This window comes from Odocoileus virginianus, chromosome 6 (assembly GCF_023699985.2).
Source record: "Odocoileus virginianus isolate 20LAN1187 ecotype Illinois chromosome 6, Ovbor_1.2, whole genome shotgun sequence".
Taxonomy (NCBI): domain Eukaryota; kingdom Metazoa; phylum Chordata; class Mammalia; order Artiodactyla; family Cervidae; genus Odocoileus; species Odocoileus virginianus.
This window is the reverse complement of record NC_069679.1, coordinates 47,708,958-47,735,886: the sequence shown is the minus strand read 5'-3', so window position 1 is coordinate 47,735,886 and position 26,929 is coordinate 47,708,958. Positions and strand designations below refer to the sequence as shown.

The 26,929-nt window shown below is 44.7% G+C and overlaps 1 protein-coding gene and 1 long non-coding RNA gene across 6 annotated transcripts in view; one reads left to right on the top strand and one right to left on the bottom strand.

Moving 5' to 3' along the window:
- Nucleotides 1–18,791, bottom strand: part of TNFAIP8L3 (TNF alpha induced protein 8 like 3) — a 43,724-nt gene extending 24,933 nt beyond the window's left edge. Inside the window, exon 1 of the mRNA XM_020887570.2 lies at nucleotides 18,486–18,791. Within this exon, the coding sequence (XP_020743229.1) occupies nucleotides 18,486–18,537 (52 nt within the window). The 5' untranslated portion in view covers nucleotides 18,538–18,791. The remainder of the gene's footprint in view (nucleotides 1–18,485) is intronic.
- The window catches only part of LOC110133545 (uncharacterized), a 143,338-nt gene continuing 122,647 nt past the window's right edge, over nucleotides 6,239–26,929 (top strand). For 3 of the 5 annotated variants that reach the window (XR_011488290.1, XR_011488286.1, XR_011488291.1), the window contains exon 1: nucleotides 6,239–6,347. This is a non-coding gene — a long non-coding RNA (uncharacterized lncRNA). Of the gene's footprint in view, nucleotides 6,348–18,846; nucleotides 19,227–20,675; nucleotides 20,849–26,929 lie in introns of those variants that run through there. The other 2 variants (XR_011488287.1, XR_011488289.1) reach the window with 2 other exon arrangements.

Genomic DNA, 26,929 nt, shown 5'->3' with positions numbered 1-26,929 from the left:
CCTTCTTTCCTGTATCTATCTCCTGTTTCTTGGTTCTCACAGCTTCCTTTTTCTTAACTTGGTCCCCATTTCGGTGTAACGCTTTGTCTGGTATATGCATCAGCAAACTACCTTAAAGGGCCAGAGAATTAAGGGCCAAAAGTACAAAAAAGTACCTATAAAACCATTGACAGTGTAACCGTTAGAAAAGTAAAAATGCTTCTAGCTTGTGGGACCCACAGAAACAGGTGACAGATTCGTCTTGGACTGGGGATGTCAGTTGGCTGACTCCTGGTCTAGCAGCTCCCTAAGGAAGGGAGCACAGTGAGGTAATTTTTTTGAGATCTACTTTATCATACAATGATTTAGTCTACCTCACACACTTAACTGATAGTCTGACTGCATTCAGAACTCTGTATCACCAGTCATTTGCCTTGAGAATTCAAAGATACTGCAACACTGTTGTTTAGTCCTCAGCAGTTGCTATATAGAAAACCAGTGCCTTAAAAAAAAAAAAAAAAAACTAGTGCCTTGTTTTTTGTTTGTCTTTCATTTTTATTGCAGTATATTTGCTTTACAATGTTGTGTTACAGCAAAATGAACTCGTCATATGTATACATGTACCTTGTCCCTTTTGGACTTCTTTTCCACTCAGGTCCCCACAGGGCATTAAACAGAGTTCCTTGTGCTATATAGTATGTTCTCATCAGGTACATATTTTACACATAGTATCAGTAGTGTATATGTGTCGATCCCAGGTATCCATAAATTTGTTCTTTACCTTTGTGTCTCTATTTCTGCTCTACAAATATGATCATCTATACTGTTTTTCTAGATTCCACATATATGCATTAATAGACGATATTGGTTTTTCTCTTTCTGACTTACTTCACTCTGTATGAGACACTTTGGAACCATCCATGTCTCTGCAAATGACCCAACTTTGTTCCTTTTTAATGGCTGAGTAATAGTCCACTCTCTATATGTGCCACATCTTTACCCATTCCTCTGTTGATGGACACTTAGGCTGTTTCCGTGTCCTGGCTATTGTAAATAGTGCTGCTGTGAACACTGGGGTGCATGTTTCTTTTTGAATTATGGTTTTCTCTGACTAGTGCATTGTTAAGAGCCTGGTTTTTCCCTCTGGAAGCTTTAAATATCTTTGCTTCATGACAAGTCTCCAGTCACAGCCATTTATCTTGGCGTTTCCACTGCCATAGTCCCTCTAGCACTCGGGAGGGCTTGTGGGATGGGTGGGAGGATCAATGCAGAGGAAATGGAGAGGAACACCTAGCTGGGAGGGGCTGCAGGGAAGCGAAGCACTAAGGATGAAGCAGAGACCTGGGGCCAAGGAAACTGGCTGGAAGGGAAGTTAGAAGGACTTGCTCCTGGGGTGGAGGTAAGAGGCCAGAAGCCCCCAGCTGGAAGCCAGCTTTTCTCAAAGTTCTGGGCTCTTTAATATTAAAGGGGGCTACTCTCCAGGTGGTGAGGCTCAGGAAGGCTGGGGCAGCCATGTCTGTCTGGCTGCTGCAAGCCAAGTGGCCCTCAGGAGGTATCATCTCAAAGCAGCCAGTATGGCTATCATCAAAAAATCCACAAACAATAAATGCTGGAAAGGGTATAGAGAGAAGGGAACCCTCCTACACTGTTGGTGAGAATGTAAATTGGTACAGCCACTATGGAGAATAGTATGAAGGATTCTTAAAAAACTAAAAATAGAGCTACCATATGACCCTGCAATCCCACTCCTGAGTATATATCTGGAGAAAAACATGATCCAAAATGATACATGCATCCCAATGTTTATGGCAGCACTGTTTACAATAGCCAAGATGTGGAAGCAATCTAAATGTTCATTGGCAGAGTAATGGATAAAGATGATGTGGTACAAATATAAAATGGAATATTACTCGGCCATTAAAGAGAATGAAATAATGTCATTTGCAGCCACACAGGATGGACCTAGCGAATGTTACACTGAGTGAAGTAAATCAGACAAAGAAGGAGATATATGACATCCTTTATATGTGGAATCTAAAAGGAAATACAAATGCACTTACTTATAAAACAGAAAGAGACTCACAGACTTTGAGAGCAAACTTAGGGGTGCTGGGAAAAAGGATGAGAGGAAGGGATAGTTACAGAGTTGGGGATGGACATGTACACACTGCTATATTTAAAATGAATAACCAACAAGGTCCTGCTGTATAGCACATGGAACTCTGCTCAATATTATGTGGCAGCCTGGATGGGAGGGGAGTTGGGGGAGAATGGATACATGTATATGTGTGGCTGAGTCCCTCATTGTTCACCTGAAACTATCACAACACTATTAATCAGCTATATTCCAATACAAAATATAAAGTTAAAAAAAGAGAATCGGCCAGACCTATGGCCCCTCTGGCTTCCCTGCCACATGACCTGACTCCTCAACCACCTGACCACGCTGTGCTTAGTCCTCGTCCATGGTCTTTATCCTGCCTATATGACAGTCTCAGACCCTAATGACCATTGACCTTCACCCCTCTTCAGACTTGGCTCAGACCTCAGCCACTCTCATTGGGTTGTAACAATACTGCAGAGCTTTTTTTTTTTTTTAAATAATTTTATTTTTGGCTTGAATTTATTTAGTTTTGGCTGTGCTGAGTCTTCATTGCTGTGTGGGCTTTTCTTTCCTTTCGGCAAACGGGGGCTACTCTCCAGTTGTCGTTCGCAGGCTTCTCATTGTGGTGACTTCTCTTGCTTCGGAGCATGGGCTCTAGGCTGCTTGGGCTTTCAGTAGATAACGGCTCCCAAGCTCCAGAGCACAGGCTCGATAGTTTGTGGCGCACGAGCTTAGTTGTTTTTAGGCATGTGGGATCTTCCTGGGTCAGGTATCAAACCTGTGTCTCCTGCATGGCAGGGAGATTCTTTACCACTAAGCCACCAAGAAGCCCTGCAGAGCTATTTTTATGTGGAGAGTTTTTTTTTTTTAATAAAAATGAAATAAAGAAAACCAAGGATGGTTGGAACCAAACTTCTTTACCCATGAGAAAGTGCTAGCCCATCACTGACTTCCCTCCTAGGGTGAAGGGAAAGACAGGTGATAGTCTCTAGAGATCCTGCTTGGGTGCTTATAGAACCTGCTGGTTTTAGGATATGCCATCCATCACTCTTGACATAAACACCTGCTTTCTCTAGGAATGTACTCCTCTCTCAATTATTCTTCCTCTCATATTCTTTGATCTCTCCTTTAAAATCCACAGTCGTCATATTCACCCACTTGCAATTAATAAGATATGGCTTTTCAATAAGGAAACTGATACTGCTTTCCACTTAAAGATTAAGAAAGTGATTTTTTGTAATGGAAGGGGGAACTTTTCTGGCAGGGTGAAAATGCTTAGTTACTGTATGTTTTTATATCTGAGAATGAGTAAAATAATCATCAGTATCTATAAGTTCAGTTCAGTCGCTCAGTTGTGTCCAACTCTTTGCGACCTCATAAAATAATCATATTTTATAATATAAATCAAGAAAGTAAAGATAGACAAAATGCTAGCTGATGGGGAATATCAGTCACTAAGGGTGAATGGGGCTAATTTAAAACTAGGTTAAAAACTTATTAATGTGAGTCTAAAGGGTGAACACCTTTGTTTCCTATAAGTTTCCTGACTGGGCTATCCCTATTTGATGGACTTGAGTAAAATAAGGTGGAGATAGGGAGGCAGCAAATAATACTGGGGCCATGATATCTCTTATTCTCAGCTCTAAGATACACACAAAATCCAATACATTTTTCTTTTTCTTTTATTAAAGTATAGTTAATTTACAGTGCTATGTTAAAGTGTTCAGCAAATTGATTCAGTTATATATATTCTTTTTTAGATTCTTTTCCATTATAGGTTATTACAAGACCTCAATAATTTCTAATTCCTTCAGAAATAGATACATATAATACTTAATATCATATTAACTTTTCAATGGGCTTCCCAGGTAGCTCAGTGGTAAAGAATCTGCCTGCCAATGCAGGAGATATGGGTTTCAATCCCTGGGTTGGGAAGATCCCCGAGAGAAGGGAATGGCAACCCATTCTAGTATTCTTGCCTGGGAAATCCCATGGACAGAGGAGCCTGGTGGGCTGCAGTCCACGGGGCCACAAAGAGTTGGACATGACTGAGTGACTGAACAACAACATTTCAATAATGAACTTTTTTGGAAAGACAGATCAAACTTGGGGGTGGATGACCAATACCTCCTAAAAGCTAATAATCCTGTTAAAATAGAATTTTAAATGCCTCTTCTTTTCCTCAAATTGTAAAAGTAATAAAGACAAAGTCAATGTGAGGATGAACAAGTGGAAACTGAAAGTCACTCGTGTTTGGGATGGGGGTCGGGAGGGAACATGGTCAGGGACAGAGGATGTACACACTGCTGGTCAGCAAGCAACAGCAAGGCCACAGTCTAGAGCCAAAATGGCTGAGTCAGCAAGCTCACCCAGCCGGTCCATTTGGCTTGCAAGGTTCTGCTGCCCTTGGCCTCAAATCTATAAGCTCTTTATCCACCCTGACTATTCATACTTCCTATACCTGGCATGGAGGCTCAGGCCAGGTGGGCTCAGAAGGGATTGTGTGATAAGGTGGAGGTGCAGAACTGAAGCCAGGGCAGGGGGTAAGTAGGAAGGGGGCTGAGGAGAGAAGCCCAGAATCGCCCCCACCAGCAAGCCAGCAGGAGCCCATGAAAAGAACCCATGGAGGCCTGGTCTGATGGGGAAGAGGATCATGGGGAACAGAGGGAAGAATGAGTGTCAAGGAAGGAAATAGAGGGACCTGGGACAAACCTGCAAGAAAGTCAGAAGGATAAGCAGTGGACAAGTCCACTGGATCTCATTAGGGGTGGTTTTTAAAATAAAAATCTGCTGAAAGTTATACATTCTCACTGAGTATGGAAGGAAAGCAAAAAAGATGGAAATTAAAATTGCCTACAAACTCATCATACAGAGTGGTTGATTCTGTTCCAGGATTAAGAAAAAAAAGTTCATGAATGTGAATGGAGGGAGAGTTTCTTCCCCTTTTCTCTATTAAAAAAAAGGGGGTATGTGATCTATGAAACAAAAACAGATTCACAGACATAGAGAATATACCTGTGGTTGCCAAGGAGGAGAGGGGAGAGGGATGGATTGGGATTTTGAGATTAGCAGATGCAAATCATTATATATAGGATGGATAGACAACAAGGTCCTACTCTATAGCACAGGGAACTATATTCAATATCCTGTGATAAACTATAATGAAAAAGGATGAAAAATAAATAATATGTATATGTATAACCAAGTCATTTTGCTGTACAGCAGAAATTAAACATGACATTGTAAATCAACTATATTTCAGTACAAATTTTTATAAAGGGATGTATTGATATGTAGGTATAGGTGTATGGGTGTACATGTATAAATAATATACATGTATATATGTGTACATGTATGTATATAGGAAAATTGAAATCATAGACTATCAAGCTTTCTTCATATAAGACAAATACCTATATTTTTTCCAAATTAATTTTTCTTAACAGCTGAGTAATATTCCACAGTGTAGAAATGTCATTATGTATTTAATCATTCAGCAATTATTTGATTGAATATTTACCTATGTGCTTGGGTTGAATGGGGCTTCCCAGGTGACTCAGTAGTAGAGAATCTGCCTGCAATGCAGGAAATGCAGGAGACTCCAGTTCAATTCCTGGTTCGGGAAGATTCCCCTGGAGGAGGAAATGGCAACCCACTCCAGTATTTTTGCCTGGAAAATTCCATACAGTCCATAGAATTGCAAAGAGTTGGATACGACTGAGCAACTGAGCACACATGAAAAGCTTATAACCACCCCAGGGATGTGAAGAAACAGATTCTGAAATGTTTCTAGGCAGTGCTTCAAGATCATATGTGGGGTGTGAACATATACCCATTTGACCCCAAAGTCTGGGCTTATATATTTTTAGGTTGAACATTTAGATTTGTTTCTGTCCCTCCAATTTTTTTTGGAGGGGGATGCAGCTTTAAATAGTGGAAATCTACCACTTATTTTGTGATTTGGGGTAAATAATCTCTGTGGATGTGTATCTTTATCTATAAACTGGGAATAATGCCTGCTTTCTCCATGTCCTGGTTTTGCTCTGAGATCACGTGTATAGGAGATTTCACTCTTCTTATGACTTCACAATTTAATTTTGAATGACTTGGTGGCTGGTGAGGTCGCCAGAAGAGCTGAGAGAGGGTGACGGCAAGGTAACAGTCCAGGTGTAGCTGTGCTGAGTTGGGGTGTCTCCTGGACAGTAAGGAGATGAAGCCCAGATGACTTTGAAGGGCAGGATTCTTGCTCTGGAGAGAGGACCAGGTTAGACCACAGCTTTGGGAACTTTTAGCTTCATGCTGGAAAAATGGGTGGGCTTTTCCAAATGAAAAAGGGCTTCCCTGGTGGCTTTAGAGGGTAAAGCGTCCGCCTGCAATGTGGGAGACCTAGATTCAATCCCTGAGCTGGGAAGATCCCCTGGAGAAGGAAATGGCAACCCACTCCAGTACTCTTGCCTGGAAAATCCCATGGACGGAGGAGCCTGGGAGGCTGCAGTCCATGGGGTCACAAAGAGTCGGACACGACTGAGCGACTTCACTTTTCCACTTCCCAAATGAAAAGTGGGCAGGCTTTTCCAAATGAAAGTGTATTGTTAGAAAAGAACAAGGCCAAGAGCAAATCCTTAGGAGACACAGGTAGAAAAAGGTATTAATGAGGGATGGCAGAAGGGGAAATTGAGGAGGGATACAGGGAAAAGGAAGTGGAAGAGGAACCAGAGATCAAACTGCCAACATTCGCTGGATCATAGAGAAAGCAAGGGAATTCCAGAAAAACATCTACCTCTGTTTCATTGACTACGCTAAAGCCTTTGACTGTGTGGATCATAACAAACTGTGGAAAGCTCTTAAAGAGATCGGAATACCAGAATCTTACCTGTCTTATCTTACCTGTCCCATCTTAAAGAGATGGGAATATCAGAATCTTACCTGTCTCCTGAGGAATCTGTATGCAGGTCAAGAAGCAACAGTTAGAATCCTGCATGAAACAACTGATTGGTTCAAGATCAAGAAAGAAGTATGACAGGGCTGACTGCTGTCACCCTATTTGTTTAACCTATATGCTGAGCACATCATGAGAAATGCCAGGCTGGATGAGTTACAAGCTGGGATCAAGATAGGTGGGAGAAACAACCAACAACCTCAGATATGCAGATGATACCACTCTAATGGCAGAAAGCAAAGAGGAACTAAAGAGCCTCTTGATGAAGGTGAGGGAGGAGAGTGAAAGAGCTGGCTTAAAACTAAACATGAAAAGATAAGATCATGGCATCCAGCCCCATTTCCTCTTCTTGGGCTCTAAAATCACTGTGGATGGTGACTGCACACATGAAATCAGAAGATGATTGCTTCTTGGCAGGAAAGCTATGACAAACCTAACCAGTGTGTTGAAAAGCAAGGTCTGTATAGTCAAGGCTGTGGTCTTCCCAGTGGTCATGTATAGTTATGAGAGCTGGAGTATAAAGAAGGCAGAATGCCAAAGAATTGATGCCTTTGAACTGTGGTGCTGGAGAAGACTCCTCAAAGTCTCTTGGACAGCAAAGAGATCAAACCAGTCAATCTTAAGGGAAATCAACCCTGAATACTCATTGGAAGGACTGATGCTGAAGCTGAAGCTCCAGTATTTTGGTCATCTGATGTGAACAGTGGACTCACTGCAAAAGTCCCTGATGCTGGGAAAGATTGAGGGCAGAAGGAGAAGAGGGCATCAGAAGATGAGATGGCTGGATGGCATCACTGATGCAATGGACTTGAACTTGGGCAAACTTTAGGAGATGGTGAGGGACGGGGAGGCCTGGCATGCTGCAGTCCATGGGGTCTCAAACAGTTGGTCACGACTGGGCAACTGAACAACAACAACAACAGGGAAAATCAGGATTACATACAATCAGAGAAACCAAAATTTAAAAAAGTCAAGAAAATTCACATTTAATTCCCATCATGTACTGCTCTGGGCTTGCTAAAAGTTGACTGTATTAACTTAGCTCTGCCTGCTTTGTTTGACTGAGATTGAATCAATGAATTAAATCTTAAGGGTGAGAGAGAGGCTAACACAGGTGAACAAATTTCCCTCCTTCCTTATAAAGTAAAAAATCAATCTAAACAAAGAGTAAAAGCATAAATGGAGAACTAGAAACCAATAAATCTATTCCTGAAGCTAGAAGTTATTAAACTCAAAGTAAATTAACCTTTGCAATTGTCACCATGCATCTATAAAACCTACCAAATTCCTCTTGGGTATTTAAAAAAAAATGTAAAAATATTCTTAGGGCTCCATGTAGGGCTCTCCTGACTGGTGAAGTGGGCCTGGTACATGGGAAGGGCCTGGTGTGGGCCTGTGGTGTCTGACTTCTGGGTGCTGTGCTGGGAGGGAGAAAGCTCAGGAGAGGAAAAGGGGAGGGGGATGGCAGGAACACGGTGGAAGGTCTCAAAAGGAAACATGGAAGTGGTCCTTTTGATATCCCAACACCCAGAATAACGCTGATCCTTTTTTAAAATTATATATGTTTTTGGGGAACAACAGAGCCAGAGTATCTGGCTTCTAGCTCTGGTGCTAATGCTGTCTGGCAGTGTAACCAATGTTCTTACTAAACATTTCAGAAGCGGGGATCTTATTCTCTTACAAAACTTCCTTCCTCTCTAAATAAAGGCCTCTTGCATTTTTCAGGATGGCTTTTGGACTACACTCTTTTGGAAAAGCCCATCTATTCTTGGGACTCAATCTAATTTTCTTCTTTGTACTGTTTTTGCATATTCTATCATGAGCTTGCATTCCTTTGGTTGGAAAATAATGTTACTGAAAAGCAATAAGTAAGAAACCCAAACCCAAGTTGTTCAGCTCAGTATCTTGTCATTGTGCAATAGTCTCAACTTTGAGTTTTTTCTTGCCCTTGAGTCCAACTGGTCACCATGTCCTGGTGATTCTATATCTAGAATGATTCTAAATATTGGAGTGGAAAAAATGCCTAAGTGCACCCTGATCGAGGAAACATTTGTTTGGCACCTCTCTTGACGCTGCTTTTCAACCCTCTCTCCTCTCTGTCTCCTCTTCCACCACGTTGCCAGGTCCGTAGACATACGCATGGCTGCAGGGTCCTTCCAGGACCTTCCCTCCCTGACAGCTGCTTTGTGCTGCTCTCCTCTTCTTCCCTCCTAAACCAACCCTTACTAGCTCCTATTTTGGAACCCATGACAGCCCCTCCTTGCCCATGTATTATTGGGCCACTGCAGGAAATGTCTGCAGCTTAAAACTGGGCCTTCTGTAGGTAGAATGTCCTAACCTACCAGTAGGAGCCTGAAGAAGGAACCTTAGAGTCCAAGGGCCCTGTGGGAGCTGGTGGCGGATATAAAGGAGCCTGGTGGCATCTACTGACCTAACGACAGAGTTTACCACGGTAAAGAGCACCGTGTTTGGAGTTTAGACTGGCTTCATATCCACTGAGAAACTGAACATCCCTGAGCAACTTACTTAACCTCCCCGTGCCTCAGTTTCCTGGCCTATACAATGGGGCTATTTATAGTACCTAACCTATAAGGCCTGTGTAAGTCTTTCAGTTCAGTTCAGTTCAGTTACTCAGTCATGTCCAACTCTTTGTGACCACATGAACCGCAGCATGCCAGGCCTCCCTGTCCATCACCAACTCCTGGAGTCCACCCAAACCCATGTCCATTGAGTCAGTGATGCCATCCAACCATCTCATCTTCTGTCATCCTCTTCTCCTCCTGCCTTCAGTCTTTCCCAGCATCAGGGTCTTTTCCAGTGAGTCAGCTCTTCACATCAGGTGGCCAAAGTATTGGAGTTTCAGCTTCAGCATCAGTCCTTCCAATGAACACCCAGGACTGATCTCCTTTAGGATGGACTGGTTGGATCTCCTTGCAAGTCCAAGGGACTCTCAAGAGTCTTCTCCAACACCACAGTTCAAAAGCATCTTAAATACCATATAAATAGTTAACCTGGTCTCAAATACATTGTATGTGCTTAGATAATATAAAATTAAGTACAAATTCAAAACATCACTATTATTTTACATTCAGTACCAGCCCTCTGGGACTGGACTCTGGCTGGCAAAGACCATTTCTCATCTTGTTTAGTATATGCCACAACTTCTTAAATCTACTTTCTCTACCTTGTGACCTGAACCCCAGTCTTCTCTCCCTGACTTTCTTAATGTCATTCCAAGCAAACCAAGGAACCAGACTCAAGTGTGGTAGGGAAGAGCTGCTGCACAGGCCTGCCAGGCAGACGGCCCCCTTCATTTCCCTCCCATATTATTCCCCCAAAATCTGGTTATATTTTCCTAGCATAACCCTCAGTCCCCAAATTAGGAATGTGGGATGTATGTGCTCACCAGAACAACCCTTTACAGAATTTCCTCCTGCTCATGAAACTGGACGCCTCTACCATAAAAACATCAACTGCGAGTTTCCATAAAGCTGTGTATCACCAAAATGCTTCCTTTCCAGGCTAGAAAATTTTCTCAGAAAGCATATTTTACTTTCAAGAAGACAATCTAGAAACTAGTGGCTGCTCCTGTGGTTTTTCAGCTGTTTAAACCAGTATTTGGACACCACCAAAGTGTCTCTCTCTTTTTTTTCCTGGAGAACTGAATTAAAAATACTGGTTTCTATTAGGGTGTGTCTAGCACTTTCTTTGCGGCCAAGCCTTCCATTTTTATAGTCTGCATACTAGATTTTCCATGAACAAGCTCAATTTTATTCCCAGGCAATGATGTTTAGGAAATCCAATATGAACATGAAGACTGTTCTAAGGCAGTTTCAGAATTTGTGCTATGCTGTTGCCTAAAAAGAGCACTTCTGATGTATAAAAAATATGTTTTGGGAGCATGTCATAATATATGTTGGGGAAAAGGGTACTCACTACTCTTTATATTTTCTTAGATTGGGCTATCTCAGAGAACTTATCTGCTAAATTCTTCTTCTCAAGCCTTTATTTCTATACTTGTACAGAGTACAGCCCAAACACCCACCTACACAGGCATTTTATAGTAAGAGTTAGAAGCCAAGTGACTGAAAAACAAAACAAAATTATGTATATAGTGTCTTTACAGAGATTTACATGTGAATTCAGATGGGAGCCAATGGTAACTCTGGAGGAAAATGAACCAATTAAAGAAAAGTGCTAATGGAAAGTGTAACTATAATTTGGTTTTTTTGACAAATAAAAAAGCAGGTGCCATATTTTTAGAGAAAAATAGCGTAGAAAATAGCTTTATATTTACATACACATACACATTTTCCCTCCATCTCCAGAAATTTACACATTGGCCACACCACAACACCCAGTTTTACATTCTGAATATGTCCACCCTCTCCTCCTTTTAGCCCTCTAACGGGGCCCTACTGGGCTACGCCAGGCTTCTCGCAGACTCCTTTCTGTCCCACCTTCTCTGTGTCCCTTGGCTCATTCTTCTCCCCATTGAAATCCTTCACTCCTTCAAGGCTATCCTCACGGCCCATCTCCTCCATGAAGCCTTCCCACCAGAACCCCAAACCATTATGCCCCATGCTCCAAATCTGACACTATTTAAAAATTTTATTTCAATTAATTTATTTGGCTGCACTGGGTCTTAGTTGTGGTATGTGGGATCTAGTTCCCCAACCAGGGATTGAATCTGGGCCTTCTGCATTGGGAGTGCAGAGTCTTATCTACTGGACCACCAGAGAAGTCCCTGAATCCTCCACTATTTATTGCTGATGCCGTCAATTTTACAGATTCATTTTGGGTAGGCATTTTCTCTCCCTATGGCTGCAAGTCTCTTGAGGGCAGGGCCACATCTAATTCCATTTCTTTAAAAAAAAAAAAAAACACAAAAACCAAGTTTTATTTAATTTTTGGCCACAACCTATGACATGTGGGATGGATCTTAGTTCCCCTACCAGGGATCCAACCCACACTTCCTCCATTGGAAAGTGGAATTTTAACCACTGGACCACCAGGGAGGTCCCTAATCCCATTTCTGTCTGCTACCATAGTACCCCCCACATACTGAACACAAAACAGATGATGAACCAGTATCTATTGGGTGTATGGGTTGAACAGCTGGGTGCAGATCTGTGAGATCTAAAATGGCTAATTTCATCTGGCTATCTAAATTGCTCTAATGAGGTCCAGACAATGTTCATAGCTGCCCGTAGGCAGGGCTGCTACCCCTCATGAAACATTCCTGGAAAACTATGGAGGCCACTATGGCTATGGTAGATGCCATGGTGTACGTCCCAGGTCCTCCTTCAGGAATGAAAGGCCAAGCACTCCACAAGCTGCTGGAAGTGCTGCCTGCAGACAGCTCTCAGCTGAAGGGGACAGCTTTGTCCAAGACGCAGGGATGGCCTGTATCTAATGACTGATCATTGCGTCGGGGGATATAAAAGCCTTAGCTCAGCTCAGTTCTGTAGGGCTTTCCACCTTCAACTTGTTGTTGGGCCTGCTCTGCAGCTCAGCTTCTCCCTCTGCCCAGCCCGGCATCCCTCCCCTCTGTTCGTCTTCCCCAGGTATTGATCCCAAGACCCTCCCCCAATAAACACACTGCATGCTAACCTCCATCTCAGAGTCTGCTTCCTGGAGAACTGACTTATAACAGAATTTGTAGATCCATCCATCTATCCAAGCAGCCAGCCAGCCAGGCAGTAACCTACCACTGTGTTTAGGGCACACAGGTGGTGCTGGTGAGAGGTGATACAGAGGAAAAAGGCCCAGTCTTTACCCTTAGGGAGCCAAGGCCAATACCAGAGATGAGACATGTACAGGAATAACTGTAAAACACTGTAAAACTGTAAAACACGCACACAGGAATAACTGTAAAAGCCACTGTAAAGTGGCTGGTGTCAAGAGAGAACATATAAACAGAGATGTGGCCAGGATGTAACCTCGGGGCAATGGTGTGAGTCTTCCTGCACTGGCTTAATCTGTGGCCATCAGTACCTGTGTCCTATCTGCCCATCTGATCCCAAGCCCTCCTAGAGACAGAATGGACTATGTCCTTATATCTCTTTTCATGCTCCCATACTTTCCAACACAGAGTCCCAGATAGTGCAAGTGATCTTAAAACACTGAAGCAAAGCACTGAAGGAAAGCGTTGGCAGTCCTACTTTATAGGGCAGGTTTTTGGCTGCCCATCTGGCCTGTTAGTGCAGAGCTCTCAGGAGGCTCCTCAAATTTCTCATTCATTTATTAGGTCTATAAAACCTTGGAAACATGAAAGCATGAGACAAGGTCCTGATCCTCAAAGCAGCCCACTGTGTGGATGGGGCCAAAGCCCCTGAAAATGTCCACAAATAAGAATGAGACCTGGGACTATGACTAATAGCCGAGTAGTTCATCATCCCCAGGTGGTGTCCTTGCCCATGGTTGTTTGGTTGTTCAGTCCACTAACTGTTAATTTGTCAGGCGACAAAGGTACTAAATAGCCTCCACAAATAAACCAACAACAAGAATCAACAAATGCCAGAACCTCATGATCCTCCAAAACTAATGTCCCAGCATAATTTACTATGGGTGGGGGGAGGTGTCTGTAAGCAAAACTTTGTTATTCATTCACTAAGTCATTTACCACTCTTTGTGACCCCATGGACTGCAGCATGCCAGGCTTCCCTGTCCTCCACCATCTCCCGGAGCTTGCTCAAATTCATGTCCATTGAGTTGATGATGCCATCCAGCCATCTCGTCCTCTGTCATCCCCTTCTCCTCCTGCCTTTAATCTTTCCCGTCATCAGGGTCTTTCCCTCACTATTAAGTATCTGATGGAAAGAAAGGAAGTGCCGGTGGGGTGGGGAAGCCTGTCTCCTGCATTTCCCTGCCTTAGCCCAACTCAACACTCCAGTCCCTCTTCCACTGTCCCTCTCCTTTTACTGCTTTTGTACAATCTGTCACCAACTTCTGTTGTTTGTTTCTCTGAAATGGCATTTGCATCCTTCCTCTCCTGCTTCGCTTAGGGATACCATCCCCTCTGACTGTGTGGTCACACCCTGGTAGCCGAGACTCCAAGCCTAGGCCATCTCCCTACTTCATGTCTGTTAGATGTGGCTTCTAAAAACACAGCTCTCAGTCAGGGACATCTTTGCTCTGCTATCAGCTCAACTGGGGCTCCTTCAGCGCCGTCAGGACCAAGTTATTAAGGCCCCCTCTAGTAAGTGGCTCTCCCTACATTCATCTATATTTCCCAGTACACCTGAGTATCCCAGAGGAGGGCATGGCAACCCACTCCAGTATTCTTGCCTGGAGAATCCCACAGAGGAGCAGCCTGGCAGGCTACAGTCCATGGGGTCACAAAGAGTTGGGCACGACTGAAGCGACTTAGCACACACACATGCACACTTTAGTATATGCCCTCCACTCCCAATGCTTCCCTGTTTATCTGTGCCTTTGCTCAATGGTGTCTGACTTCTGGAACACCTTATCTCCTCCTGGCTAACTACTGAATCCTACTCACCTCTTTGCCACTCTGTCTACCTGGACCAAGCTTAGGACCTAGGGAATGGGAAAGACAGGGAGGGCAACGTCAGGAGCCTGCTGTTTTCCCACTTCTTTTATTATCTTGAGGTTTCCTTACCACATCCCAACTCCATCGCATGGAAACGCTTTTCTGTGGCACCTACCCAGCCACAGGGATGCTCCATCAGTGTGACTGCTCGGCGCTAGCTCTGGGTAGAGGAAGCTTGTCTGTTTCAGCTGGGGTAGACGATCTCAGTTTTATAAGCCAGAAAGGAAAAAAACTGACAGTGCTAATGTTTACTCGCTTGTTGCTTCTTAGGAAAGACTTTCAGTCTGCTGAGTTAATATACCAAGCTCTAAGATTTCTGAGAGATGGATGGTGGGTTTCTCAAAGGAGAGACTGCCAAGTTGGGTCTCTGGAAAGAATCCAGTGTTCCATAAACGCTGTCTCTTTCCTAATCATAGACAGAACCATAAAACTACAGAGAGGCAAAGGAGAGCTTCAGACAGCAGAATGACATAGAAGCACCATCCTCTGCTTCTTGAAAAACAGAAAATGCAGATTAGGACAGATCTTGTCCACACTCCCACCTTGACCTTCCGATGCAGGGACTGCTCCATGAGAGAGCAGTGTGGCAGACACTGCGGAGATCTTTGGAAAAGGCTCTTGAAAGGGGTACAGTAAAGACATTTCCTCACTCCTCTGCCAGTTTTTGACCAGGAAAGTTACGAGATGGGCAAAAATGGAGAGCAGACTAGTGACTATCTCCCCTGTCTCCTGTTACCTTGAAGGGAAAAGGTGAACCAGTGTGTGTGGGGATTAACCCCTGTTCTGTCGGAAGTGGCATAAAAATGGCTAACCTCCAGGTTAGAAGGTAGACTGGATAAGGTGTTCTCTACTTTGTGCAACTTTCTCCAGAGCTAGAAGAGACGGATGGTGAAAGCAGTAGTTTTGAAGGTCCCCGTCTTTATGCCTTGAACTAGAAGATGAGGATGAGAAGAGGTAACTTAAAAATAGCCTCTCCTAAACAAACACATCTGTGTGTGTGTGTGTGTGCACATACACATGAAACAGAGTGAAAAGGAGAAAATTCAAAACAAATCTTCTCAGGCAATTACATTAATGTAATAATAATTACAGTAATACTAATTGTTTTATATATGTTATAAATGTTTTATACATGTTTTATAAATGTTATAAAATGTTATTCCCGTTTTACAGATGGGGAAGTTAACTTGCCCATCAGGTGGCACTAGTGGTAAAGAACCCGCCTGCCAATGCAGGAGATGTAAGAGATGCTGGTTAGATCTCTGGGTTGGGAAGAACCCCTGGAGAAGGGAATGGCAACCCACACCAGTATTCTTGCCTGGAGAATCCCATAGACAGAGGAGCCTGGTGGGATACGGTCCATGGGGTCACAAAGAGTCGGACACGACTGAAGCAACTTAGAACACACGGGGGTAGAGATTGAGACCCAGGTCTTTCTGATTCCAGAGTCTAGGCTCAGGACTTTAATAAGGTCCATCTTGCAGCAGGGCTTTTCTACAAGTTCAGGAAGGAGAAGGCACTGAGGAGGAAGCAGCCCTCGTCTCAGCTCCCTGTGAGGTGGGTACACACAAATACACACATTAATACTCTTAAGATGCCCCACTTCCTCTGCTGTCCTCAGTTACAAACCCACCCAGCTTGCACAGGTCCACAGACGGATGTCATGTTACTTACAGGGACAATGATCACCCCTATGGATAATTTAACCTGTATCTGAAGCTGCAACAGGAGTTTCGTTTTGATAGGATGTAGCCACAGCTAGATGATGAATTAACACTTAGTTTTGAAGGTGTCACGAAGACTTTAAGATTGAAAGTAATGAGTGAGACTGAATGCCATTTAGCAGAATGACTTGTGACATTCAAATAAAGGTTCATCTTGTGAGATTCAAGCACACAGAGGAAGAAGAAATGACTGTAGAAAACAGTAAGGCACAAACAAATGGTGACAGCTCATAGAACTGGCTGCCCTGTTCGTCACCGGATCCATCCAACCTCGGTAGTCATGGCTCGGCTGCTGTTAGCCGTGTAGAGGTCTTCCACACAAACAGACATGAACCCCCAGGGATGTTCCTTGCTGAGCAGGCTGCAGGGAGAAGCAACCAGACCCTTCAGAACTCTTTTCCTCCCCTGTCATCCAAGTACCAACTCTTCTGAGTGTCTCCTGCCACCCCACCTCCTTCTCCTCCCCTCCTGTTTCTCAAAGCCTCCTTATCCTCCTCCCCTTCTCCATCAACCGACATAAAAGATCTGAGGGTGGGAGCCCGGAGAGCATGTTAGTTCCTGAGATTTTGAGAGAGTAAAGTTTCAGTGTCAATGTATCCACCTCCCCTCCTCCTTCTGAACTCTAGAGATATACTTAGATACACACAAAACACCCACTGGAACTTTTAAATGATGGGAAGAGATCCACAAGCCACCTGTGAAACAAAAGCTTGGTGCTTCATAGTCATGGGAACATACAGGTTGGAGAAGAGCTCATGTTTATTAATTAGGTCCACACATACCTACACAAAGCAGGTGGCCCTTGCACAGAGATAGGAGTCCACACACACAGGCATCTTGACGATGCCACCTTGCTTCTCTGCCATCCTCCTCTCTTCCCACCGAGCTGTAGGTATTTACCACAGCTGCCTTGTGAGGTGCAACAGAAAGGCAGTCACTCCGCCCTTGGCTATGGCCTGGCTATGATTTATGGGTAAGGCACCTAACCCAGTTCTGGAATATGGAGATAGTAACCACCGTGCTAGGTGCTGTGAGGATGAAGGAGAATAATATATGCAGGGCCTTTGGCACAGCTTCTGGTGCTGACTTGCCTGATTCCTGAGCCTGTCTTCCCTACACGCATGCCTGGGCTGATGGTGTCTTCTGACACTTGGTCCCCACCCTGGGGACCCTGGTCTGACACTGGGAAGAGTGGGAACTAGTCTGGGACCTCGGATCTGTACCCGAGGACCCCAGCTCTCAGGTCACAGGTCTGCTGACCAGGGCCAGCCTGCAGGGCGGCATGGAGCGTGGGGAGCCACGGGGTACTTGCGAGTGCCATAGGTCTTCTGCCCCTGGACCCGTGGGCGGTGGGCGGAGCGGGCCAGTGGAGGTGGGAAGAGCCCAGCGGTAAGTCGACTCAAGGCTGTGGGTGGCTTTCTCCTGTTGCTCAGTATCAGGAAGAGGCGGGGGAGGACATTCATTTTTTCCTAATTGCTAATTCCACCCATTGCTTCGATTAACTATCGATTGTGAAAAGCTGGTGGCTCCCCTTAAAGGCCAAGCTCGGCCCCCGCGCGCCACCGTGTCTGTCTCCCTGGACCCTTCGTGGGGGACCTCCTCCGCGTGTGCAGGGCAGCGATGGGCCAACGCTTCTGCACCCGCTCATCTAGCGACCTCGGGAATCGCAACCGCGAGCTGTGGTTTGAGTCCTGCCTGGCCACCCGCGGGGGCATTTTCTTCCTCGAGTGTCCTGTCACGCCCTCGGAGCCGGTCATCTGTTCCGCAGCGTCCCTGGAGCCCGGGGTTCGAGGACCCGGCCGGCTCTTGGAAAGTTATTTCAAAAAGCAGATGTGTTGCAACCCTCACTGCAGCAAACTACAGGACACAGATTTCCCGAACCTTGTCACTCCCCCGGCCCAACAACTCCCCATCCCCTGCCCCGGCCCGACGACCCGAGCCCTGCAGCGCGGAAAGCCACCCTCAAACGCACCTACTCTCCCTCCAGCGCCCAAATGCAATGGGGAGGAAACCCCAAAGCAAAGTCAGCGCGCAGAGTCGTCCCAGTCCCGGCCTGGAAAGGATCGGACTGTTGGGGATCGGCCTCCCGCCCGGCAGCTCCGAGAAATACTCTCGATTTCCCGCCCAGGCCTCCCCTCCTCGATGCCCCAGTGTTCCTGGCGGGGCTGCCCCGACCCCTCGTACCTGCGGCGGTCCCGGGCTCGCCCTCGCTCTGCTCGCCGGAATCTGAATCCATGCCGCCGGCTGGCGTTCACAGCCGTCCGCCCGTCCCCGGGGCACCCGGGGCCGGCGTCCGGACTCAGGCAGCCGCGTCGCACTCCGGCCGGGCAATGCGCGGCTCGGCAGAGGCCAGCGCGGCCCGTTCTCCGCTCCCCGCGCCCGCCGGCCGGTGCCTGCGCGCGAGGCGAGCGCGGGGCGGAGGGTGGGGCGCGCCGGGAGAGCCGGGAGGAGGGCGGGGAGCCGCGAGCTGGGAGGAGCAGGAGCGTCCGGCGCCCCGCGGGCTCCAGACTGGGGTTAAATACCCGGGGGAGGCGCCGCTCCTCCACCCGCGCTCCGCGTCTGGCACCCGCAGCCCTGGACTTGCGGAGCCGGGCGAGGTCGTGCGAGTTGGCGAGGCCGAACCCCTTCCCTTGGGGGTGGCCAAGTTTGGAGAATTCTTAAATGAAAAAACGCCTCTACCCAAGTTGGAAAAGGAGAGGTTCCGAGTGGGAATGCTGGGGCTGCCCGGGTTCGAGTCTGACTTCACAGTTCGGAGATCTTGGGCGAGTGACTTAACTTCTCTGTGCCTATTTCCTCACTTGGAAAATGGGGAAAATGAGAGTTCCCTTTTGTCCCGGATGGTGTGAGGGGAGTATATAAATCATGCGTGCGAGGGGCCACGAGCAGGGCCTGGTACCTTAAGAGGAAGTAAACAGCGTGCGGCAGGTAAAACTAACGCCGATGGCTCTTCTCCTGGCGTGGGTGCGGACGGCCGGCGGTGGTCTGGAGCCCTAGCTGCGGTCCAAGGCAGGACTCCCCCTCCTGCTGGCCAAGGAGCCAAGCCACTTCCAGGCACAGACTGGGGCAAGAATGGATTTAAAAACCTTTACTTTAACACAGAGTGCTAAACTTCCTCAATACCCTCCTCCTTCCACTTTCTAAAAGGAAAAAGAAAAAAAAGAGAGAAGCAGTCTATACTGATTTAGTAATTGAGACTAAACTGGGGGGAAATGCAAGGAGCACTAAGGCCTGAGGGGCTCCTTTGTTGTTAATTCCTGATTATCCACGCAGTCTTATTTTCTTCCTGAATTGTCTGTCAGCTCCAACACTTACATAACCTTAAGCCGGCTTCTCTACATGTAAAGTGTGGGCAGAGAACAGGGACACACTTTATTGACCTGAGCGAAATGAAATTGGAAAGAGAGAAGTCTGTCCAAAAGAGCCATTTATTGTTTCCTGTGTGCTCTCGTTTTAATCTCTACAACGACCCAGTGAGGAATTTGAAAAAAATATTTTGTTTTGGAGGTCAAAAATGGTTGAAAGTTGGCAGTTTCGAAGAATTTAACTTAAAATGTTATCTCCGTTTTGAGATGTGGAAACAGTCTCTGAGCCAATGGGCTCAGGCTCAGTATGTGGGTGAGTTGGGCCTTGAAATCTGACCTGATGTCTGAACTTTCTACTGACCGCTAAGGTAGTGTCACAAGTGAGTTTGGCCTCTTGACTGCCTGGAGTCTGCCTCTTTTGGAGGTCTGGACTTTTCAGAGTGCAAATATAGTTCTCCTTTGGGTTCTCAGAAAACGTTTTCTGGATGGCGAAACTCATGGACTTAAGCTAGTAAGAGCTGGATGGATTTCCTTGGAAGGGTCTAAAGAACCCTCACTAGACGTAAGATCTTGGGCAAATGGCTTAACTTCCCTCAGTTTTCTCAGGTGATGGCATCTCCTTCATCGGGTGGTTGTTAAGGAGTGAGTGAAATAATGATTGTGGAAGCTAGTTAGTACCCAGTGCCTGGCACACAGTTCATGTTTGATAAATGGAAAGAACATTCTTAGATCTAATGGACCCCATTTAGAAAAACAAAATATTTTAAAATCACAATTTTAAGTGAAAAGAAAAAAAATCATAGCAGTCACAGTGATAAAAGTTGATACTCAAAAAACAAATAGCTGGGTCATTTTAAAAGTTTGGCATCATGGCTTTGTAGTCTTAAGGAAAAACAAGGATGATAGCATCAGAGAACAGAGCATATTGGATTGAAAAGTCGTCCAGTTTCCTCTAAGGGCCATGCCTAAATTCAGCAATAGGAAATGTGAAACTTTCTCTGTCTCCCTAGACCTATTTTTCTGGCACTTGGTGGAAGCTCTTTTTGTTTTTCTTGTTTGTTTTAATGGACAGGTGATCTGGGTTGAAGACAGAAATACCACTGAGACATCTACACATCTTAGCGCTAACAGGGAAACTCACTATTGGAACTTGATCAACAGTAAACAAAGCATTGGGAGTGCAGTTAACAACAGAGATATGTCCATCAGTCAGCAGCTCTTTACTGAACACGTATTAGATCAGAGGTAGGATTCCAAGGGCAGAGGATGTGTGTGTGTGTGTGTGTGTGTGTGTGTGCTCAGTCATGTCTGACTCTTTGCAACCCTGGGGAGGGAGAGGGCTGCTCAGAGTGCTCCTGAGAAGTCTATAAGGTGAGTCGTCAATAAGCAACACCAACTCGTTTAGCCATCCCTGTATTTAATCGTAGTATATGTCTGCAAAAGGAGGCAGATGTAGAATGAAAAACTGAATGTGGAATTAAACAATGGAGAAGAGAGATCCAAACCAAATAAAATCTCCATTCCAATTTCCTATGATATGCAATCTGTTGTCATGGGATAGCAAGACAAAGGGAAATGACTGCTGGCACGCATGTGGGTTTAACGAGGAACATTAGTGGAACATACCTTATCTGTCTTCCCAGTGTGGAAAAATCTGTATAAGAGAAGGAAGTCCTTAAAATAGTATCGGCTGACCATCATCCCGACAAAAAAGGGGAAATCTGAGGTGGGCGAATCTCAGATATACAAACCAATCCTACAAACCAATCCTAGTGTGTTTCTTTAAAAGAAAGAAAGAGAAAGCTCTTAGAAAAGGGGAAAGGACTTCCGTGGTTCCTCTGTATATTTTTAGAAGAATGGCATCACTTTGCAGACTTGAATCTAGACTTATAAACCACTTTCCTCAGTGTTTCCACTACATCTTTTCAGTTTGGCTACTCTTCAGAAACGAACATTTCTAACTCTTATTGGTCATTTCTTAGCTTCAGCTAATGAAATCGGTGGCTTTTTAAGGAACTTTGTCTGGTGGGAAAAGCATATTTATTTGTAAGGTGACAAGAAATGGATAATAAGATAGATCCATTTCTTCTAACACGATAATATTCCTTTAATCCAAGCCAGTGCTATGACTCATCTGCCTGTCTCCTCTTGTGGGATGGAAAGGGAGCCGTCTGCAACCTCCGGCAGGCAGCCTGGAGGAGTGAGGGAGGGAGGTTCCTCTCCAAAGCTAGGGCTGCTGTTCTGCTTCAAAAATTCACAGAGTTCTGGAACTGCCATTTCTTTGGGCTGAAGTGGCTCTTGGTACTTTGGAACCAGATCTCGCCTGGGACAGCTTCATTTTTAATAACTCGTCTCGAGGTGGTTGCTGGCACCAAGGAAGCTTCTGCCCAGAGCCAAGGTGACCTCCATAGGGCTCTCAGCAAGCTGGACCAGTGGGGTTTGAGCTTGCTTCCTATCCATCTGGCAGAACAAGATGCTGGAAGACAGCCTTGAAAGAGGGGGATTTTCCTTTTTTTTCCCTGGCTAACAAAATAATTTTTATTGTTACCCACCCTACCTTGCCTTATTTCAAAAGCAATGCACATCACTGTAGAAAAAAATGGGGAAAACTTACAAGCAAAAGATTTTAAAATCCATTCATAAGTCCACCAGTGGCAGTAACTATTAGCATATCTTTTGAAAAATTTCCTTCTTTGTGTGTATAGCAGTCTGCTTTTGTAACATGCTTTTTCCTTTAAACAGTGTTGAACATCACTCCATCTGACAATATGATTTTTAAAAGCTGCACAATATTCTTTTATATGGGTGTACCATAGGTATTTAAGCATCCTCTATTGTTGGGCATACAGGTTGTTTCCAATTTTCTGCTAAAATAGCATCAGTGAATATCTTCATGTTGAAATCTTTGCACATGTCTTTAATCAGTGTCTATCAACCTTCAGCAGCCTCCATTGTTCTTAGGAGGAAAAAACAAGACAGAAAATTATAGCTAACAAAATAATAGCTGTATCTATCATGAAACATTAAGGTTATCAAGAATTTTAATGAGCACAATCCATCTTGGCAGAGGATTGGGTTAGTTGAGTTCATTCTTGAATTTATCAAGCATTGATTGAGCCCAGAGGGCATTTTTATGGGTTGAGGTGAAGAATAGAAAACATCCTTCTGCATTTTTTGGTGGGCACTGTGTCCTCTGCACAGGCCCATCCATGTCCAGACACCTGTGGGGAGTCAGGGGTGGAAGAGGCTGGTCATTTGGGCATTAGGCTGTTCTCTCAGGCTTTTAGTTCTGCCCTCATGAGCTGCCTACCGGACAGCTTCCTGAGCAGCTAATGCAATGATAGTGACTCTAAAACACAGATTCAGAGGGAGAGGGAAGTTGGAAAAGAGGAAAGAGAAAGAGAGATAAAGAGGAAAACTCCATGGCCCCAATCTCTGTTGTGTTTTGGCTCGGCTTCCTATGGGGCTGCTTGTAAGCCTTTTAAACAGCAGGACCAGGATCATAGGTTCGGCCCCACTGGGAGTCCACCTGATTACTACATATGGTATCTTGGGCCCCCCGTGGCATTCTGTCTTGGGGCTGTAGGATGTGAGGGTGCTGTATTGGAGCTGTTCTTATAACCATCCGCAAGGCTTGTATATGGGCACCCTAATTGACTGATTTTGCTGTGCTGTATGTCTTCCCATCTTCCTGGATCTTTCCTGGTGAAGAAAGGGTCAATTTATTCCTACTGGGGAGAAGGTTGGACTCAAGACCCATGAAACTCAAGCAGCAACTAGAATCCTTCCAGTTTAGGAAGATAAGAGTGTACCCAAAGACTGTATAGGGGCAATGTTGCCCCAGTTTTCTAAAGTAAGAAAGGAGTAGATTTCAGGAATCACAGATCCATAACAGGCCTTTTTGGCCACTCTTTAGAAAAAGTCTGGAACAAGTAGGTTTATACGTGTTTAAAGAAGAAAGTGGTAATCACCAGCAGCCAACATGGGTTCATTATGATGTCCCATTAAGATAACCATGTTAACTTTCTTTAAACAGTATCATTAGGTGAATCAAGATAATTTTATTTAACTTAGAAGCAGCAAGTATTAGTTAAGCACTCTGTGCTTGAAGTGAAGAGAGCTGACTGCCATGGATGTTATACGTTGTGATATAAGTAAAGAATTTGATGAAGTCTTGCATAATTCCTTGGCTGTTAGGTGGATCTAGAACTGGTTGAGCAGCACTACCCAGTGAGGCTTGATTCATAGTTCTGAGTTAACTTGAAGGGAGATCTCCGGTGGAGTGACACAGAGCTCTGTCCTTGTTTCTGGTCTACTCTATTCTTCTTTTTCTTCCTCCTCCTCCTCTTCTTTTTAATCCAGCGCTTTGGAGGATGAATTTGGTTGTGCTTATCAAATGTGTGGTTACCCTGCTAAGACAGGTCAGGAAAGACTTGAAATCACATAGTAAAAAAGTACATGGGTCTTGATAGTCCATAGACTCCACATGAGTCAGCAGTGGAATGACTGCTGCATTGCTACAAGAAGGGTGGGATTAGTCCTCTGTTTCTGAGCTGGTGTTAGGGTCACCATGGGTCTTGTGAACATCACGTACCACATCCCAGGGAGCTCCCAGAAGTAGGGATACCAGAACAGTGAGGGAGGTTTGGGAAATATTCTGTATAAGGCAGTTTGAATGTCAGGCTTGGGAAAGAAAGAAAACAAGACATAACAGGATGGATGTCCTCAGATGTGTGAAGACCTAGATGCTAGGCCGATAGAGAACTAGAGATCAGTGTTATAAGTTATATACTGTTATAAGTTATACACAGTGTTATAAGTTATACACTGATCTATAACACTATGGATCAGTGTTATAAGAAAGTAGAATTTGTATTTAGGGCCATTCCTGGCCTGCTTGTCCTCAGATCCATCCTTGAACTTTCTCTGCTCTGTATGGAGGAAGAGCTGACCGTTGTGGGCTGCATTTGCCATCCTGTGATGTGAGCTAGTTGCTAGCTGGATCTACCAATGGGAAGCACTGGCAGAAGACTGGAGAACAGGGCAAGAAAGAACTGGGATATTCTCTCCAGCCCTCCTTCCCTCAGTCCTGTGACCATTGCTGTATCTCCTCCGTGGCTCCAGCTCCCACTAATAGACCCACTGTAGTTCCAGCTTCCATCAGGTGACCATGGCCTCTGGATTCCAGTAATAGCACCTTCTCTCTTTTTTCCCTCCAGCCCAGGATGGCAGTGGCTTCCTGCTGTTGCTAATATCTAGGCTTCCTTGGGGTTCCCCCGGGTGGTGCTAGTGATAAAGAATCCATCTGCCAAGCAGAAGACACAAGAGATGTGGGTTTAATCCCTAGGTGGTAAAGATCCCCTGGAATAGGAAATGGCAATCTACTCTTCCCTGGACAATCTTATGGACAAAGGAGCCTGGTGGGCTATAGTCTATGGGGTCACAAAGAGTCGGACATGACTGAGCACAAACACTACAGGCTGCCATACTGCAGTCTGGCTTCTCAGCTCTTCCATCCTCCTGTAACTGGTCCCCTGCATTATTCTTTTAGAAATTATATATTTTCAGAGTTGGGATTAGAACTCAAGGCTCCTGACCTGAGATCAGCACTCTTTTCATTTCATGTTGGCTCTCTCCTCCTATATAGATTTTTATTAACCATCCACCCATGGTTTCTATTAGTCACTCTTTTGATCTATGGGAGGGAAAATTGAGTCTCCTAAATCTTTTTTTTTTTTTAATTCTCGTGATTATGTGACAACCTAGTTCAATAACACTTACTCGCTAATTATTTTACAGAACAAATACTGCTCGCCAAGTGTTGAGTGGAACCTTTTTTTCCTCCCTTCAAAGCATTTTGTACTTAGAAAAGCTAAATGCACATTCCAATCTGGAAGATTCCATTTATATAAGTCTCTGATTTCATAATGTCTATGTTGAATTGAGGGCTGTAGAAAAGGAAAGGAATGCTCAAGGCCACCTAGTCTAATCCCGTCACTAGATGTAAAGAAACAGGTTCAGAAAGCTGGAGTGGCTTTCCCAACTTTAGGGGCAGAGTGGGGCAAGAACCCAGGTCTCAGTTCAAGGTTCTGAGTTTAAGATGCTTATACTTGAACTTGTTGTTCATGCTTGTTTATGCTTGTTTATGGGCTGTTTACTGTCATTCACTGCATCCAGTTTTCAATCTGCTTCTGCCTTCAGTTCCCAAATCTCTTCCCAGTGCTGTCTTTCCCTTCTTTTCAACTCCTGCTTACCAGGATTTCAGTAGCCCATCTCCACTTGGAATAGAATTATCAAAGTAGGAGTTGACTAAGCCCTTTTAAAAATTTCTTTATTTCATCAACAACTGCCTTCGGGTCCTTCCCCTTTCCTTCTTTCTCCTCCACTCCCCTTCTTTCCTGGATTCTCAAATTTTCCATTCTTCTCTCCACTCTAGCCAACATTTTTCCTTCCCACCAAGTCTTCTCTTGGCATGGCCCTTTAATTGGTCTCTCCCTTTTGTGTCCAGTCATCCCAGTTGAAGCCATGAACACTTCTAAGAGAGGAATCTTTCAAGCCCTGGATCTGATTCCTGGTTGCCATAAACCTTTGATCATTCTCTGAGGAAAGCCATAAATTAATGTCATTCCTTGGCAGGCCCCCTGAGCCTATCCCAGATCACTTCCCTGGCCTCTCAGTTTTGGATGTGATCATCTTAACACCTCAAACACTATAGCATAGATGGGAAATCCTCCCCTAGCCAAGAATGTAATATTTATTCTAGGTCAAACTATTAACATGTATCATCCCATGGGAATTTCCATTGTTTTAACAACTTTCTCTTTTGGCTGTCAGTATCAATCTTAGCTGGTTTTTAGATCTTTCCAAATTTATGTTATCTGGACGTTCATGAGTGATTAGATTTACTGAAGCTCTTTCAGGATAACATCATTACAATATAATATTTGAGTCACTGTGACCCTGTTCAAATGAACTAATCCTACCCCCAAACAGACACGTTGACAACATATTTCCAGTTGGCTTAATTATATTCTTCTATCCTTCCAAATTTTGTGTTACTTCCTTCCAACATGGATTTTGTCAAGTCACATACTTATCAAGAATCCAGGAACTCACTTTACCCTGCACATTCCTATAATTCATACTTCAATTTCTCTTGATGAAGTTGATAAGTCCAAGGATCAAATATTGGATTTCTGTCCCAGGAAGCAAGCGCAGGGGACACCCATCTCCTTCCTTGGTCCAGGTGATACTGCTTTAAGAGTTAGCAGGAACAGGAAGTGGTCCAGAGAAAAGAGGCAGCCTTGGACACCAGAATCCTAACCC